Source organism: Fukomys damarensis, unplaced genomic scaffold, assembly GCF_012274545.1.
Source record: "Fukomys damarensis isolate Sample0158 unplaced genomic scaffold, DMR_v1.0_HiC HiC_scaffold_17, whole genome shotgun sequence".
Taxonomy (NCBI): Eukaryota; Metazoa; Chordata; class Mammalia; order Rodentia; family Bathyergidae; genus Fukomys; species Fukomys damarensis.
Window position 1 is genome coordinate 8,149,101 of NW_022900929.1, and position 17,338 is coordinate 8,166,438.

The window sequence follows — 17,338 nt, forward strand, 5'->3', positions numbered from 1 at the left end:
TTTTTTTTTTTTTTTTTTTTTCTTTTTTTAGTGAATCTGCTAGGGTTTCCTATTTATAAGATCACACCATACTTATAAGATCACACCATCTGTGTAAGGGATATAGTTTTACTCTGTATGTTACTTGAAAGTCTGGATGTCGTTTCTTTGTCTTACCAAATACTTCTTCAAGTATCATTTAGAAGAACCAAAAGTGGACATTTTTGCCTTGTTCGAGATTTTATGGAGGAAAAACATTCAGCCTTTCACCATTAAGTATAATATTAGTTGTGAGGTTTTCTTAGGTGCTTTATGAGGTTCAGGAAGTTCTCTTCTGTTCTTTGAGAGAATGTTGGATTTTTGTCAAATGCATTTTCTTTATTAGAAAGATCACGTGGTGGTTGTGTTTACTTGGTTAACTTAGTGTTTTGCATTGGCTAAGTTTCATGTATAAATCTAACATATTAAGTCTGGGCTAAATCCCACTGGTCATGGTGTATAATCTCTGTCATATTACTGGAATCTATGGCTAGTATTTTGCTGATGGTTTTTGCCTCTGGGTAAAGGACATTGGTTTGCTGTTTTCATTTGATGTGTTTATTTGGTTTTGGTGTTAGGGTAAACTACTCTCATAAATAATCTGGAAAGTGTTCCTTCCTCTTCCGTTTCTTATTTTTGGAAGAATTGAGCAATCTTTAAACATTTGGTAGAGTTTACCGATGTAGACATCTGGGCTTCGGTTTCTTCATGGGCAGTTTTATTCCACATCCATAACTCTCTCCACTCATAAGTCCTTTGAGGTGGTGCCATCAGCCTTGACTAATCGTAGAATGGAGTCATCTGGTTCACTCATCCTGCGAATGGCCCTGCAGATAGCATAGGTTTTCAACTGGCCGTTAAACCTGCCTGTGACCTTGTCAAACTCAGCCACAGTTATTGGGATGGATGCATGGTCCTTGGTAATAATGTGGCTGCTGGAGGAGCATTTCTGTGGCATGAACAGGTCCACAAACTCAAGGGCATTGCTCTGCGTACTGAAGCCCTACCTGCTGCTTCCATCACGAACACGAGTAGAGAACACCAATATTCTTTTTTTATTTTTATTCTTTTGGTACCAGGGATCAAACTGAGGACCTTGAGCTTGCCAGGCAGGTGTGGCACCACTGAGCTACATTCCTGGCCTTAGCCAGTATGTCAGTGGTCATTTTCTAAAATACAAATGTGAGTTCCTGTGACTGCATTCTTTGCTTTGTATCCTTAATGTTTCAAGATGAAGTCAACAAAAGCTAAGTTTTGCCTAACTACTTTGAGTTATACTTCCTAGACTGGTGCTGGCAGGCCTGTGGCACACAAAGCGCTCTGTGTTGGCACGAAAGCCCAGTCACCCAAGCACTTCCCAGCAGCCAAGCATCAGATATTCAGGTTTTGTAGCAGCATTGACACTTTGCAATAAATAAGTGGGTTTTGGGTTGCAGTTTGGACACCCAATCTCTAAAAGGTTCACTGTCTTAGACTCTAAACATACATGCTATTGAAGTGTTTGTAGTTGCTACGACTGCGTACTCTCTACCTTTGCCATTCACAGCTCACCTAGACCCCATTCTCCAGTACCCTCCCTCCTTTCATCACATGAAAGCCAGCTACTCCTTCAGGATGTGATGAATCTAGTCCCATAACAGGATGAAACATCCTTCCTTTTTTGTTCTCTTTGGTCTTTTGAGACGGGCTCGCTATGGAGTTCAGGCTGGTCTTGAACTCACTGTGGAGCTCAGGCAGGCCTTAAACTCATGGTGATCATTCTGCCTCAGCCTCCTGAGTACTGGGATTACAGGTGTGTGCCATGACACCTGACTTCTGTTTTTGTTCATGTAGCATTCTCGTGTGCTTTCTTACATCCGCAGTTAGTTATCCCTGTGTTTTTGTAGTTGTCCGCTGATTTACCTGACCTCCACACTAGGTTCTTAGCTTCATAAACAGGAACCTTGTTCATATTAGGTTTTATATTCCTGATCACTAACATACACACAACTAACTGATGTATTAATGGCTAAATAGCTGTAGAGTAAGTAAATGACAGGCTAGTAGTTCTAGGAAGATCTGAATCCTAACTTCAGAGCAAAGAAAATTACTTAAAATTGGCTAATTCTTACACATATTTATAGAGATAAATGTTAAAATTTTCAACAGATTAAGAATCTTTCTAGAAAAACATTAAGAAAATAAAATTGGTTTCATTAATATAGAGTTGCCTTTCTAAGTAAAAACTGTAGCAGGAGGCAAAGCCAAATAAGACATCAGTCTCTGAAATAGCTGAAGTGGGTGGGGTGATGGTGATAGGAAACATAAAAATTGATATTTAGGCCGTGCCTTTATAATATTCTAATGTTTTAGAGTTCTTGTTTTATTAAATTTAAAATAGAGGTAGGGGCTGGGGATTTAGCTCTGATATCATGCTTGCCTTGAAAGTGCAAGGTCCAGAGTTCAATCCCCAGTACGAGAGAGAGGTGGGGGAGAGGGAGGGGAAGAGGGGATTTTTAGGTCACTTGTATTTAAAATATTTAAATGGTAGATGAAGTTCTTCAGTTTCCCCTTGGGCTTTGTGAAAGATGGTAGGAATTTCAGTGAGTGCCAAGACTTTTATATCTACATGCTCAATGTAAAGCTTTTGTTAGGAATGTGGAGGAGCAAGGAAATTTCTGCATCAGTATTTTTTCCCTTGGTAATCTGTAGTTATTTTTCATATTTATTTATTTATTTTACTTTTTGATATGGAGATCTCACTGTGTTGCTGAGTCTGCTCTCAAATTCATAGGCTCAAGTGATTATCCTGGCCAGGCCTCCTGAGTATCTGGAATTATAGGCATGCATCCCTATGTCTAGTTTGATTTTCATATTTAGAATTGTTGAAACTTTAGGAGAAAAAAATTTGTTTTCATCAGTGTATGAAATAATGCATAATATAGATGTATTTTAAAATTCAAGGAGAGACAGATTGAACTTTAAGGAATAAGCAAAAACCAAATGTTTATCTTTGAAATTTAGTTATTGCTCTAAACATTGGCACTTTGTAGTTTGTTTTTTGTTTGTTTGTTTTTGGTATGAATTCATGACCTTATACTTGTCAGGCAAGCACTGTGCTGCTCCTCAGCCCATATATAGCCTGTTTTGTTTTGTTTTTTTTTCCTCCTTCCTGGTACCAGGGATCAAACTAAGGACCTTGTGCTTCAGAGGCAGGTGTGGTGCCACTGAGCTAAATCAAATCCCAGGCCCTTGTAGCCCAGTTTTTAAATTGCAGTTAGTAAAAGGAGAAATAAAGTCCTTGGCATGATTAGGTAATTTGGGATGTGCATTGTTGTTATTAACCATTTTAGTTTTTTACTGACCATCTCATTTTGTGACAGTGGAGGGAGAGGGAGTTGAAGAATTGAAGAAAAGCCCTTCAGGGTCATGTTTAACTTTTCTCAAATTCTGATTTTTTTTTGGGGGGGTACTGGGGATCAAATTCAGGACCTTGATGTTTGCTAGGCAGGTGCAGTCCCTTTGAGCTAAATAAATCCCCAGTCCTCCAATTCTGATTTTTATCAGATTTCCATTCTGTTACAACTCCTCTTAATTTTTTGTTGTTAGCAAAAAGTATTTTTAGCAGATTTCAAAATGAGTTGTTAGAATGTTTGTTATAGCAACTATTAATATTCATACTTTAAAAATAATATTTCAAATATTAAAGTTTTAGTAACTTTATTTGGGATAGGAACAGATGGAGAGATTGTAAGTTTCAGTAATCTATTAGAACTTTTAAAAAAACATTTTGTTCCTTAAATGTTTTTTATTTCTAGAACGTTTGTCAAATAAGTTCAACATGGATGTAACTTGATAGTGTATATAATTTCCATTAAGCAGTGGAGTTATAGCTTGACTTTTCTTAAGTATGTATTTTAGCAGAAATAAAAGATAATAATGTTCTTACATAATTGATGTTTGAAATCAAGGAATACAAAGTTTTAAAGGTATTATGGTAGAAGCCTGGATAAATATACATGCATTTATATTAATATAAATGTCATAATTATACCACCCATATCTATAACTAATGTTTCCTTATCCAGAGATTACATTTCGTACTCGCACTGTGAACATTTTATTTGTATAGGAAGAGAGTCAGTGGGTGGTGATATCTTCAGAGTTACAGACTGTGGTTTAGAATTCAAGGTAAAGAAAAGATTCTTAAGAGATGTGTAAAGTTTGTCTTAAGAATGTAATTGATATATTTTCTAAATAATATTTTGGTGCCAGGTAGGTTCAGATTTATATTTTTTGTATTGGATGGGACACTGCAAACTGTGGGATAATTTGTTTTGCAGAAGTAGCCAAACCAATTTGTCTTTCATTTTTTGACAAAATTTCTTTAAAAGTATTCCTGAAAGCTTTGTGGCTCACTTGTTTGGGTATCAGCTGTGTTTTGGCACATTGCAGAGATTCCAGGGTTATACAAATGACTGACACAGTTCTTTCCCACTGGCAGTCAGTCATATGGGGGAATTGGCAAGTCAAATGTTTTAAATAACTTTTAGATAATTTAAAATGTTGCAATAATTATATGTAAGGAATTGTCTGCTTTAAGTCAACGTAGTTAATCTCCTTCCTGTTACTAAGATGCTTTTGTTAAAAGTTACCAGCAGCTTTATTTCTGCATTGGTGGTCACATCTCTATTTGTTCATTTTATTTTTCTATAGCATTTAATTCAGTTTAGTGACATTCCATTCTTGGTTTTCCTCTCACCCCACTGGCTGCTCTTTCTTGGTTTAACCTGTCAACATTGGTAATGCCCCAGAGATCTGTCTGGTACCTCTCTGTGTCTGTAATCTTTCATTAGAAATCCACTCCCCACTCAGTAGTATCTGTGTGCTCAGGAGTCACTGTCTTTATTTTCAGCACCAACCAATCACAGAGTTTCAGGAGGAATTGCCCTCTGGACTTGTCTTCTTGAATATATAATAGATACCCCTAACTTAACACGTTCAAAGCTGGATTTTGTTCATTTGTTTGTTTGTTTTTTGAGACAGGTTTTCATTATTAGTTCAGGCTGGCTTTGAACTCACTATGTAGCCCAGGCCGGCCTCAAACTCCCAGTGATTCTCCTGCCTCAGCCTCCTGAGTGCTGGGATTACAAGTGTGCACCATCATGCCCAGCTCAAAGCTGTTTTTGATTTGGTTCTCAACACTCAATTTTTTCCTTCTTCATTGCTCCCTATTTTCCTAAGATGTCATTAGCTGTTGAGTTGTTCAAATGGAAAACCTAGTTACCTTGTTTTCTTTTTCCTTCATTAGTCATATCCACTCCAGTAGCAACATCCTGTCAACTCTGCCTTCAAAGTGTATTTTGAGTCCTCAATTTTTCATTACTTCCTTACCATCTTAATTCAATATACCTTTCTTTCCTGGACTATGGCAGTAGCCTCTTTACTGGTTTTCTTATTTCCATTTTTTCACTTGGCAGTGAGAGCTATCTTTAAAACACTAATCAGGTCACTTGCCTGTGAAAACCCTCCAGTGGCTTCCCATCTTGCCCAAAATAACATCCAGACTTCCTAATGTGGCTGAATCCTCCATGATATGGCCCCTTCCTTCTTCCCTGATCTGTTTCTTATTACTAATCTCCTTGTCCATTACTTTCCTTTGTTATAATTCACATACCTCCTTTTTGTTCCTGGAAATACCAAGTTTATTTCCAATTTAGAGTTACCCTTTTGCCTGGAATGCCCTCCCACTCCCTGCCCCCTTAACTCATCGGTGCAAAGACTATTCTGGGGATAAAACAGTGAATAAGACACAGGGCCAGGCTCTAAGGCATTCATTCCTCTTGTGTCTCTCTGGTTCTCTGAACCCTTTTCAGCTCTCCCAGGTGGCTTCTGCTCTCTTGATGTAATAATTTATGCTGTTTCTTTAGTTGCTGTCTTGATGGAGCTTACGTTCTAGTTGAAGACAGCGTGTGGGGGGGGGGTAGAGATCCCAGCCACCAAGATGAGTACAATACCTGTTAGATGGTGAGAAATGCTGAGGAGAATCAGTAAAAAGCAGCCAAATACTAGGGTGAGGAGTGGGTTAATTGTAAATAGGATGGATAGGGAGGCCTCTTTAAGATAATGATCCTTTAAGTGCCAAAGTCTTGAGGTGAAAGCATCATGGTATGTTCAGGAAGTAAGTAGGGGTCCAGTTTGGCCAGAAGAAAAGCGAGCAAGAGGAAGAAGCCTCAGGAGATGAGGCCAGAGAAGCTGCAGAGCCCTTTCTCACAGGGTGGGCAGCTGGTGGCTGCGCACTGGAACTCTGCTCATAGCTGGTCCTACTCCCAGAGAGACAGACAGTTGGATTGGGGTGCAAACAGGGTTGGGGTTTTGATAGACTCTCCCCAGGAGATTTCTAAGCTGCAGCTAAGGCTGAGAACTACAGTAGAGGCCATTATTAGAACATTGAATTTTGCTTTTGAGGGAAATGGGAAGTCATTGGAGGGTTTTGGGAAAATAATTTTGTAATTAATTTACTTAAAACTCGATTTCATCTATTAAATTTAATTAACTATACATTTACAGTAATTCCTTAACTGCCTTAAATTGTTTAAAGTAAATTGTGATACTACAATGCAAAGATTTGTATTAGTCTAACTTAAAAGATTATCCAAGGATTGTTTTTTTCTTCTCTGTGCTTTATTACCTTTCAGTTTTCATAGCCCACATTTCCATATCCTTCCATGTGTCACTGCTTATGGCCTTTGATTTTCTTCCCTTTCTTTTTCCCCATTCTACCAATGTGAGAATTTCTTCCAATTCTGAATTTTAGAATAATCAGTAGAACTGGAAATACAGCATTGCATGGAAATATTTTAGCTAAAGTGTTTACATTTTTCTGGTTCTTTTCGAATCTGTCTCAAATACAGTGACTGACAGAATGAAATTGTATGAAATGTAGTTTTTTCTTCGCAGAATTTAGATTGGCCTATGTATACTCTCCTGAAATTTTATTCTTTTACATCTTCCCCACTATATCCAAAAGACTTTGTGTACAGGATGTAACAAGTGGACTTTATAAAAAGATAGGAGGTCTTTTTTCTGTATTTCAGCAGGAGAGGTGTTGAAAACAGTAGTTTACACTCACTAGGCCTTATCCCCATCTCACCCCAAAGTATTACTTTGACATAGAGAAAAGACTGCTATCAGTGTATTTGTAACTTACCTCTACTTTGTTCATTTACATTTAAGTAACTTTCATTTTTCTATCTTTCGCTATGTTCCAATGGATTTACCACTCCTGTATGGACTGAATGTATCTCTACAATTTTTGGAATTCCTCATTTACTGTTCCTCTGTGAATTTTTTTTCTGTTGGAATCTGAAACGCTGAAATGATGGAAATATGTTCTTCACAAAGTAGCTGTGAGTATACTACATAATTTATACAGTGACTTTTCTCAGTTTGATTTAAATTTAACTTACAGTTAGATAAATATGAGCCAGTAGAATTTTATATTTAATACATATTTTTAGCTCTATCCACAGTGGACTTTCAAATATTTGACTTTATAATACTATATTCGGATCAATCCTAATTATGTTTAAAATTACTTTTTCAGTTTAATTCACTAACTTGGCTTTTCAACATTTGGCTTAAAAGTTAATTTATAAAAAATTGTATAATGGAGTATAAAAAAAGTAAAGATAGTGGTTGAAATATTTGGCTACATATGTGATGAAAAAATGTAGACTTGTGTTTTATTTATTCCAAATGTGTTGTTGATGCTTTGATTCATGAGTTCTTTTTAAGTGAGCATTTAAATGTGGCATAAACTTTCAAGAGATATACATCTCTCAGAGGGCTGCTTTGCCATTGCATTTTAATGATGACCAAGCTCTGCCTCTATAGTAAAATTCATCAGCAAGACTGCTCTCAGGTAGGCTGAACTGTAGACAGTGCTTCTTACCAATGGTAAAGTTAGAAATCAGACTCATTTACTATACCAATTTAGAATTAGATTTGTTTGAGTTACTTGTGAAACAATTGTTTCAAAAAGCCATATAGCGAAGAGTTACAATTTACTTTACAACCTGGATAAATTTGATTTTCCTGAAGATGAAGGCAGCAAGCAGGATCATGTGAATCTTTGAGGTGGCATAATTGGACCTGGCATAACAGCTTAAAAGATTCTATTTGCTGATTGGCATTGATCTTGAGAGCCTTCAAGAATTTATGAAAGAATTGCTTTAAACTCAATGTTTTGATTTCATCTCATGAATCAGAAGATTTCAAAAAATACAAACCTATGCTTGTATCAACAAAGGTGATAGTTTAAAAAGGGTTAATAGAGTCTTAATAGGATTTGAGTTTTTTCATTGGGAAAAACTCATGTTGTTTTGATTGGTCAGAATCTTGTACTAATAGTCAGTTAAGACCTTTGCTCTGAAACAGGTTTAATTTTTATTTCTTTGGGTTTTTATAATTAACCATTACAATGTTAAATCCACTCATGCTTAGTTCATTTTGTCCATTCAGAGATTAATTAATACTTCTGCTAATAACAACATAACAATTTGATTTGCTCTGTATAATAGTTTGTATAATTTTCTTAAATAGGTTAATGAAGGAAATTTTTAAAGTATAACAGAATAATATTTTTGATACATAAATAATAATGGCTCTTTACCTTTTTAGCAACCGAAGAACCTTGAAGGCTATGTGGGATTTGCCAATCTCCCAAATCAAGTGTATAGAAAGTCAGTGAAGAGAGGGTTTGAATTCACACTTATGGTAGTAGGTAAGTTATCATTTCACACTACAATGGAATTTGATCTAAGTTTTGCAGTGTTAATCGGCTGTGAATAAATTTAAGAAAATAATAGGCCAAATAACTGCAGTGAAGGTATGTCATATTTGACCTTATATGAATTCATTTTAAAATTTAATTTAGTGGCATAATAGGACTTTAAATACTTGCTTCTTTTTTTGTTTTTTAAGGTAGCAAGTAAAAGTTGAGAAATGGTAGTTACTTACCCTTATTACCCAAGAATAAATTTGTTCCTTAGCTTATCTACTATAGTGAAGTCAGATCACATGAGTGTTTAACTTAAACAAATACGTGCTCTGAATTGTAAAAAGAATAGAAATGATTGCCCTTGGAATACCATTCTTTGAGTATGGGCCCTGATGTGAGTGAGGTATGGTTCACTCTGTTCTCTGAGTCAGTGCCATTAATTTGCCTTTTGTGTTTCATCCTCTGAACATCTGTCCCTACCCTGTAGTCCATTTGAAGATACTGTTCAGGGTTATTTTGACTGTAGGTTGGTAGCATCATCACGACACATGCTGCACCTTTGCCATGAGTAGGACAGTCTTACTCTGAGATAACTAGTATTTTCATCTCCGGTAGTGTGACTTTAGACCCTTACTCCTGAGCATGCTGCAACTTTGTTATGTCTATTTCCTTTAAGAAAGTGGAAGGCAGGATAGTGGATTGACTGTCATTAACTATGGAAATTTAATTGATGCTTAATATTTTAAGGAGTGAGCATTCCTTTTTGCCAAACTTGTTCCATCATCTAGTATTTCTATTTTGTTACTAAATTGGCTAAGAAATATTCCTTCATTGAAAGGAAGAATATTTTATCTATTGACCAAAATACTTTACCTGTTGCTCAGTCTGTGGCTATGTGGAAGCTATATGCTTTGTGATCATTCACAGTTAAAACATAAAGTTTACAAGTTTGATTTTGTTTTTTTTGTTTGTTTGTTTGCTTTCTCGATACCAGGGATCAAACTCAGGATCTTGCACTTGTGGGTCGGGCAGGCACTGTGCCACTGAACTAATCCCTGGCCTTTGATTCATTTTTTTTTTTTAGACAGGATCTCACTATGTAGTTGAGACTGACCTGGAACTCACTATGTAGCCCAGGCTGGAACTCACAGTAATCCTGCCTCAGTCTCCTGAGTGCTGGGATTATGGGCATGTACCACCACACCTGGCTTGGCCTTTTTTTGAGAATCAAACCTGGCTCTGGTTCAGTAGTACACCTGGCTTGCAAATTGCCACTGTAGAGTAAGGGTGGTCCTAGTAGTGGATGAAATAAAGGAGAATGTACCTTTTCTTCTGTAGGATGGTAAAATCATTATATATGAAGAAAATCTACATCTTAATTTTATGTTATAGTGTTAATAATCTTAAACAATAAACTTGAGACAAGTGTAGGTCTGTTAGGAGAACTGTAACAGTTACATTTTGGGAAAGTGAGGTATTAGAATTTTAGTTTAAAGAATAACTTCTTGAACTTAGCAGAATTCTGTCTGTTGGTTAAGTCAAGCTATCCAACATTTGGCTTAAAAGTTAATTTATAAAAACGTTGCCATACGTGGTGGCACACGCCTATAATCGCAGCATTCAGGAGGCTGAGGCAGGAGGATCACTTGAGTTCAAGACGAGCCTGGGCTATATAATGAGTTCTAGGTCAGTCTCAACTACATAGTAAGACCCTATCTCAAAAACAACAACAACAAAAATTATAAAAAAGTTTATAATGGAGCAAAGAAAAGAATAAAGATAACAGATGAAATATTTGGCTATATATGTGATGAAAAAATGTAGACATGTGTTTTATTTATTCCAAATATGTTGAGTGATGCTTTGTTTCATGAGTTCTTTTTAAGGCCATGGTGTTTGGGTGCCCTGGAAGTCTTAGGTTCAAGTGATCCACTGTGTCTGCCTCCCAAGTAGCTGGGACTGCAGGCATGTGTCACTTGCTTAATTTTTAATTTTGAAGTCTTAAATCCAGGTAGATTTTTAAAATGTAAGTTGCAAGGTCAGAATATGATAGTTGTGTTACTTTTTTAAAAATGGTTACGTAATTCTAAAACTGTATTATAAGCCCTATTTTTAGAAGCCTGTGCGTTTTTGTTTTTTTCTTACACTTTGGTTTAAGTTCATTTATCTTCCCTTGTAAATATATTATTACAGTTACAAGTACAGTAGTTTTGTGTTATTTGTTGAGGAAGATTACTGGAGTTTATGTTAATTTTGGGGAGATATGCAACTAAGTAAACAGTAAGTAAAATAACTACAGATTATATTTTCAAGAAGGAAATAAACATGATGGGATCTACTTTGAATCTTTAGGGAAGAACCTGCCTCTCTGAGAAGGGAATTTTTTCATGATAATGTCTGAGTTAAACAGTACTTGTAATTTCTTAGTGAGATTTTTTCAGTAATGAATATATTTGTTTTGTTAACTTAATTGTCTAATGTAATTTTAGTCATTCTGGAGCAGTGATTCAGAAAAATGCTTGTAAAACAGTCTTACAGATTGGGAGTCTTGGTTTTGTAACAGGAGCTGTGTCTAGATTGACATTTTATCAGAAATGTGATTTTGGTAATACTCAGTTTGATTTAGATTTTTAAAATGTGTAATTTAAAACATATATATTCTTAAGACTTCAAGTTATAATTTATAGTACATTTTTGCCTCATACATCTTCTATCCTAATGTGGTCTTTAGAAATGAGTAATTGAAGATACTCTGATGTTGGAAAGACAGGCCCTAAGATACACTTTATAGTATTTATGCTATTAAGGAGGAAAGATAAGCATGTTTTTGAGACCTGGAGAAATTGTTCTCCTGATACTGAATATACTCAAGATTTATTGGATGTGTGGATGGAAATAAAGAGATGCAGTATTTGTTGAGTTAAATTAGCTAGTTTTGGTACATAAATGAGTGGTCAGTACTAAAATTTCAAAGAATAGAGAACTGAATGGAAAGATGCTAGGACTTTTAAGACAAGGTTATGAAGGGAACATATGTTTTTTATTAACAGATGAAAACAGTTTTATACAGGAAAACTATTTAGTGTGTAGTTTTCCTGTTGTCTTGATCCTTAATGGGCAATTTCTAGATCTCCTAGTCCAGGATGTGGAGGTCAGACACTATTGAGGGTAAAGTGGGTCCGTCCTTTTCCTGGGTGGCTGGCTGTACCACATTTATCTGAAATATCATTTAAGTATGAGATGGTAATACTGCTTCTGCTGTGACCACAGTAGCCCAGAAGCAAAGGAGGTCAGCATATTGCTCTTCAGTACTCTTGGTACATCTTTTCTAAAGAACATTTGTAGGTTGAATAGTTTCATATTATGAATCTATTTTATTCTCTCCCAAGTAAGAAATTTTCTATTTTCTATTATGAATCTATTTTATTCTCTCCCAAGTAAGAATTTTTTTTGTTAGTGAGCAGATAGATTTTGTTGGAAACATTTTTATGCCAGTATATCATACTTGTTTCACTTTAGAACTACAGAACCTCACAATTATTTTACAGATTAAGAAGGTATAACTTTCCTATGAAATATCAAACTTTTTAATAAACAAGGACTTATTTAAATATAATTTCTGTGTATTTATATCTGGGTTCTTTTGTATGTGAGAGGCACTTTAAAGTGATGGCTAAGACACAGAAGACCCATGGACCAGATTTTTTTTAGCAGGGCATGGAGGATGGAAAAGGAGGACATTTTTTTAACAGGGAAGGAGGACACTGAATGGTTTCACTTACCTTCTAAACCTCTTGAAATACAGTTGAGGTGTTTTTGTCATGTGTCAATTTTCTAAGGAGGAATCAATTAGAGTTTCAAGGAGTTACTTACCTAAAATATTGAGACTTATAGATACAAAATATTTTATATAGTTAGAAGTGTGTCACATTAATTTATATTGGTTACTATGCCGAAATGTATTCTCCATTTTGAAACAAATCTAAACACAAGTCACAAGTGCAGTATGTAACTTTTTCCCCATGAAATATTTGAGATGCATGATTCTCCATTGTACCCTTGATACTGTATTTGCTTTCTCAAAAATGTTTTCCTCCTGGGTGTAATGCATATCCCTGTAATCCCAGTACTCTGGAGGCTGAAGCCGGAGAATCCCAAATTCAAAGCCAGCTTGGACAACTTAGACCCTGTCTGAAAATAAATTTTAAAAGGCTGAGGATGTGGCCTATCATGCAGGTACTGGGTTCAATCCCAGTGTCTCAAAAAAAAAAAAAAGTATTCTATATAACCATAATATACCAATTAATATATGAAAACAAATTATGTTTCAGAGTGATTCTCCTATGTACCAGCCAAAATCAGAACAAATTTTTATTTACATGAACACACATAAATGCATTTATACAACATCTGTATCTCTCTATGTATGCTGAAAAACCTCAGTTCACACTGCCATCTCCAACTTCATTTACCACAGGGATCATTCTGATCTTCATCTTTTATAAGACATCATTATCCTCCATATGTGGGCAGTTCTACTATATGTAAGCATCTCCCTACACTGTTCTTCCCTTGCCTTCTCTGAGGTAGCGACTCTGCTTACCCATTTCTTATGTCAGGACTTCCTGTGCAGATGCCCCCTTAAACCCTCTGTGGATTCCCACTTCAAGCCAGACTCCCTGGGAGCTGTCCCCACCTTGGAGGTGCTGATACCCTACTGTGGGTCATGGTGGCACGCTCCTTCACAGGCTCTTTCACGGGTCCGCCGTAAGTTTCTTTTTTTACCAGGGGTTGGGGAGGTGGGGATATAACTCGGGTCCTTGTATTTGTGAGGCAGGCGGTAGAACCACTGAGCTAAATCCCTGGCCACATTTGTGTGTTCTGATGACTTCCTGGATTGGGTTTTCAGAAGGGAAAGTGGAAGAAAACTAAAATAATTTTGAAGCATTAAAAAATGAATACTTAATTGTATTAATAGAATTAAGTGGTATATGAAGAGACATAATTTTTCCTTTTGATGATTGAAAAATTGGTAGAATTGTAATATTGTAGAGTTACTGTTGATTCCACTTAATGTATATTTTGACAAACTGAGGGAGAACTTTATGATGACCTCCAGATTTACCAACAGTTGAAACAAGCAGATTATGAGGAAGGAAAGTTTTAGAATTTAGGCCTTCTATTCTTACACTACTTAGAACTGTCAAGTAGGCTCATGATAGAGATAAGGTAATTGTGCACATCAGTGAATCCAGTGTGAAGTGTGATTTGTGGTTCATCCTTTTTAAGTTTTTAGTTGTAGAAGACTTATAGGTAGAAATTATTACTGTAATCAGAGAAAGGATAACAAAATATAGAGTATGTTTGTCATAATTCCGAAAATACATTTTGATTAAATGGCAGGTCTGCTTATATATAATGCATAGCAGTAAAGTGCTGGAATTACAGATCAAGTTGCTAGTATAAAAATGGAAGTGGTCACTTCTCCCATCAAAAGAATCTTCAGGTAAACATATACTACTACTGACAATTTAGTAAATGCTGTGGTAGAGTATATTTAAAGTGCCATATAAACAGTCAGGGGAATTATTATTTGAATTTAGTGGTGGTAACATCTTACTGGTCTGATGGATAGATTAGAATCTTGAAACTATAACACAGTTTTTATTCTGTTTGCTTCTCTTAGCAGATGCTTACTTAGTCTTATCTAAACCAGGCACTGCACTGGGATGAAAAATAAATAAGTTGTGTTGTTGGGCTCCTTCCAAACTTGAGAGTATGGGATGCTGGTGGAGTGGAGCTCACACCCTGTGCTGTGTGACTACACCTGTCTCTCAGGGGACTTTAGAACTGTGTATGTAAATGATAATGATTAATGTAGAATGACCCTATTAAACCCGTAAATGGCATAAATGTTGATTTTTTTTTTTTAAAGCCTATTTTTATGACTTAGAAACCAGGAATGAAGGAATGAGATTGATCAGGGATGGTAGAAAGTGACACAGCAACTAACAGTTAAAACTATTTTATTAACCCTTCCTTTGGACTTCTATTTCAGTTTAATTTTGGTGGTTTTTTGTTTTTTGTTTTTTTGTACCTGGGATTGAACTCGGGACCTTGTGCTTATGAGATAGGCAGTGGAACCAGTGAGCTAAATCCCCGGCCCTCAGTTTAATTTCTTTGATCACAAACACAGAGGCAAACATATTGTGTACTCTCACTTTGCAGTTCCATAAATTGCTGGAAAGAGGGCTTTCCTGGTGCCAAGTTACGTTATTTGAAAAGTGATTGAGAACTTAATCTTTTCCCAGTAGAAACAAGATTTAGCTGGGTAGTTGTGTTCTTGTGAACACAATATGACTTATTCCCCCTGCCTATTCTGTACATATAAGTGTTTCTCCAATTTTCTGCATGGTATCAAGAGTCTTAACTGTGCACTTGTTTTGTAATAGTAAGTATTATGCCTTCCCCTGTGAACTTTTTGAGTCTCTTGTTTTTGCTTGACTATTTGAGTAATTTAATGTCATTAATGTAAAGACCCTTAAGAATTATTTTCATCAAATTTAAAGATTCTGATTTTGAGTTTGATATTTTATATCATTGTCTGCTACAAGTGAGTAGAAATGCTATTTGCTCTTCTTATTTTATTGTGTTTTAATAAGGTTAGATGTAACATCAGTAGTTAGCTATAGTTTGTCTTAGGTCAAATATGATGAATTTTGGCCTTAGTAACAAATGTCATAAAAGTGTAGTCGCCTAAAAGATGGAGCTTGAACTGAAATGAGCTACATTTTGACTGTTGTCAGCATTTCTCTGATCCCTGTAATCAGCACATCCTGGGCACCAGGGTTCTGATTGTTGCCAGGACTGTCCTTATTCCCCTTCCTAAAGTTGAGGAAGCACTGCTCTACATACATTTGAGTGTTTAAAGCAGGACATTAAATTACGTCTTGGAAATGTAACTGTAATTGGTCATCTTTGGTATAATAAAGATATTAAGATACATGGCTTAAAATATTGTAACTATAAAAACCACTAGTTAACAGTGCCTTTCTTTTAGAAATGTTAACAGAAAATAGTGCATAACATTTAAAAAAGATGAGATCACTACATAAATTCTTATGTATTCTTTGTCTCTTCAGTGTAGCTGTAGTACCATATTCACTTTTATATAATTTCTCCACCTAATGCTATGGCAAGCATTTCGCTATGTCAAACAATTTTTCCAAAAGCTGATTTTTAATGAATAATGTATTTTTAGGGATGTACCTACCATATGATTAGCCCATTGTTGAACTTAAGTCCTTATACCTCTACTTATTTTTGAATATATTATTGCATTATTTTTCTCTGTGTGTTTGATTCCCAGAAGTAGATGACTTGGCAAAGGATGTGAACTGAAAATGCCATACCAATACACAGGTGTGTAAATGATCATTTGTCTCATCCTTGCCTGATTGAAGTGCCAAGTAAAGAAAAATGATGTTGCTAATTAGATACTTGAGAAAGGTGCTACATTTTAAATTATAAGCCTTTAATTATTGATTTGAGACTCTTTTGTCAGACTTAAGTACTTTACTATTAAATTCTAATATAGTTTGATTTATTGTGACTTATCATTGTGCATATTTGTGTACTTTTTAAAAATGCTGATAAGAGATCAAGACAAACACTGATATGTCACATACCTCAACCTTTGTCCATAGACTATATATTTGGGTATATGAGGTTTATAGAAAGTTAAAAACTAGTGAAAGGTATGAGTCTAGTTTTAATCTTTATGTGGAAAGCCAGTTTTTCCAGCGTCATTTTTTAGAGAGGCTATTTTTCTTCCAGTGAAGGTGTTTGGCTCCTTTGTCAAAGATAAAGTGGCTAAGTATGTTTGGACTTGTTTCTGTGTCTTCTAATCTGTTCCTTTGATCCTTGGGTCTGTTTTTTTTGTTGCCAGTACCGTGCTGTTTTTGTCACAGCTTTGTACTATAATTTCAAGTTGGGGATTGTGATGCTTCCTGCCTTGCCTTTGTTGTGTAGAATTGCTTTTGATGTTCTATGTCCCTTCTGGTTCCGTGTGAATTTTAGGATTGTTTTCTTTAATTTTGTGAGACGTGCTTTTGGTAATTTGATCTGGATTGCATTAAATCTGTGTAACAGTTTTGGAAGTATGGCCATTTTCACTGTATTGGTTCTTCCTACCCAAGAACAAGGAACATCTTTGTATTTTCTGATATCCTCTTCAATCTCCTTTCTCAGAGTACTGTAGTTTTCCATGTAAAGGTCTTTTACTTCCTTTCTTAGATTGACTCCTAGGTATTTCATTGTTTTGGGTGGTGTTGTGAAAGATGTGTTTCCATAATTTCTTTCTCAGTGAGTTTGTTATTTGTTATAGGACTGTTGATTTTTTTGTTTATTTTTTATCAGCTATGCCGCTGACTTTGGTTATTAAATCTAGAAGTCTTTTGGTGGAGTTTTGGGGGTCTTCTGTGCATAGTATCATGTCATCTACAAATAAGAATAATTTAACTTCCTCCTTTCCTGTCTGTCTTTTTTTTTTTTTTTTTT

The 17,338-nt window shown here is 35.6% G+C and overlaps 2 protein-coding genes across 7 annotated transcripts in view; one reads left to right on the forward strand and one right to left on the reverse strand.

The window, feature by feature from the left end:
* Septin7 (septin 7) overlaps window positions 1-17,338 on the forward strand; it is a 90,451-nt gene that overhangs the window by 17,556 nt on the left and 55,557 nt on the right. For 2 of the 6 annotated variants that reach the window (XM_019210010.2, XM_010640498.3), the window contains exons 2-3: window positions 7,402-7,406; window positions 8,680-8,782. In XM_019210010.2, coding sequence (XP_019065555.1) covers window positions 7,402-7,406; window positions 8,680-8,782 — 108 coding nt within the window. Of the gene's footprint in view, window positions 1-2,034; window positions 2,037-7,401; window positions 7,407-7,845; window positions 7,922-8,679; window positions 8,783-16,148; window positions 16,202-17,338 lie in introns of those variants that run through there. The other 4 variants (XM_033764833.1, XM_019210012.2, XM_033764832.1 and 1 more) reach the window with 4 other exon arrangements.
* LOC109118564 (40S ribosomal protein S21-like) lies at window positions 764-3,428 on the reverse strand. The gene is made up of 2 exons (XM_033765009.1): window positions 3,363-3,428; window positions 764-1,021 (listed from the first exon to the last, which is right to left on the reverse strand). Exons 1-2 carry the CDS (start codon window positions 3,426-3,428, stop codon window positions 764-766), a joined length of 324 nt encoding a protein of 107 aa, XP_033620900.1.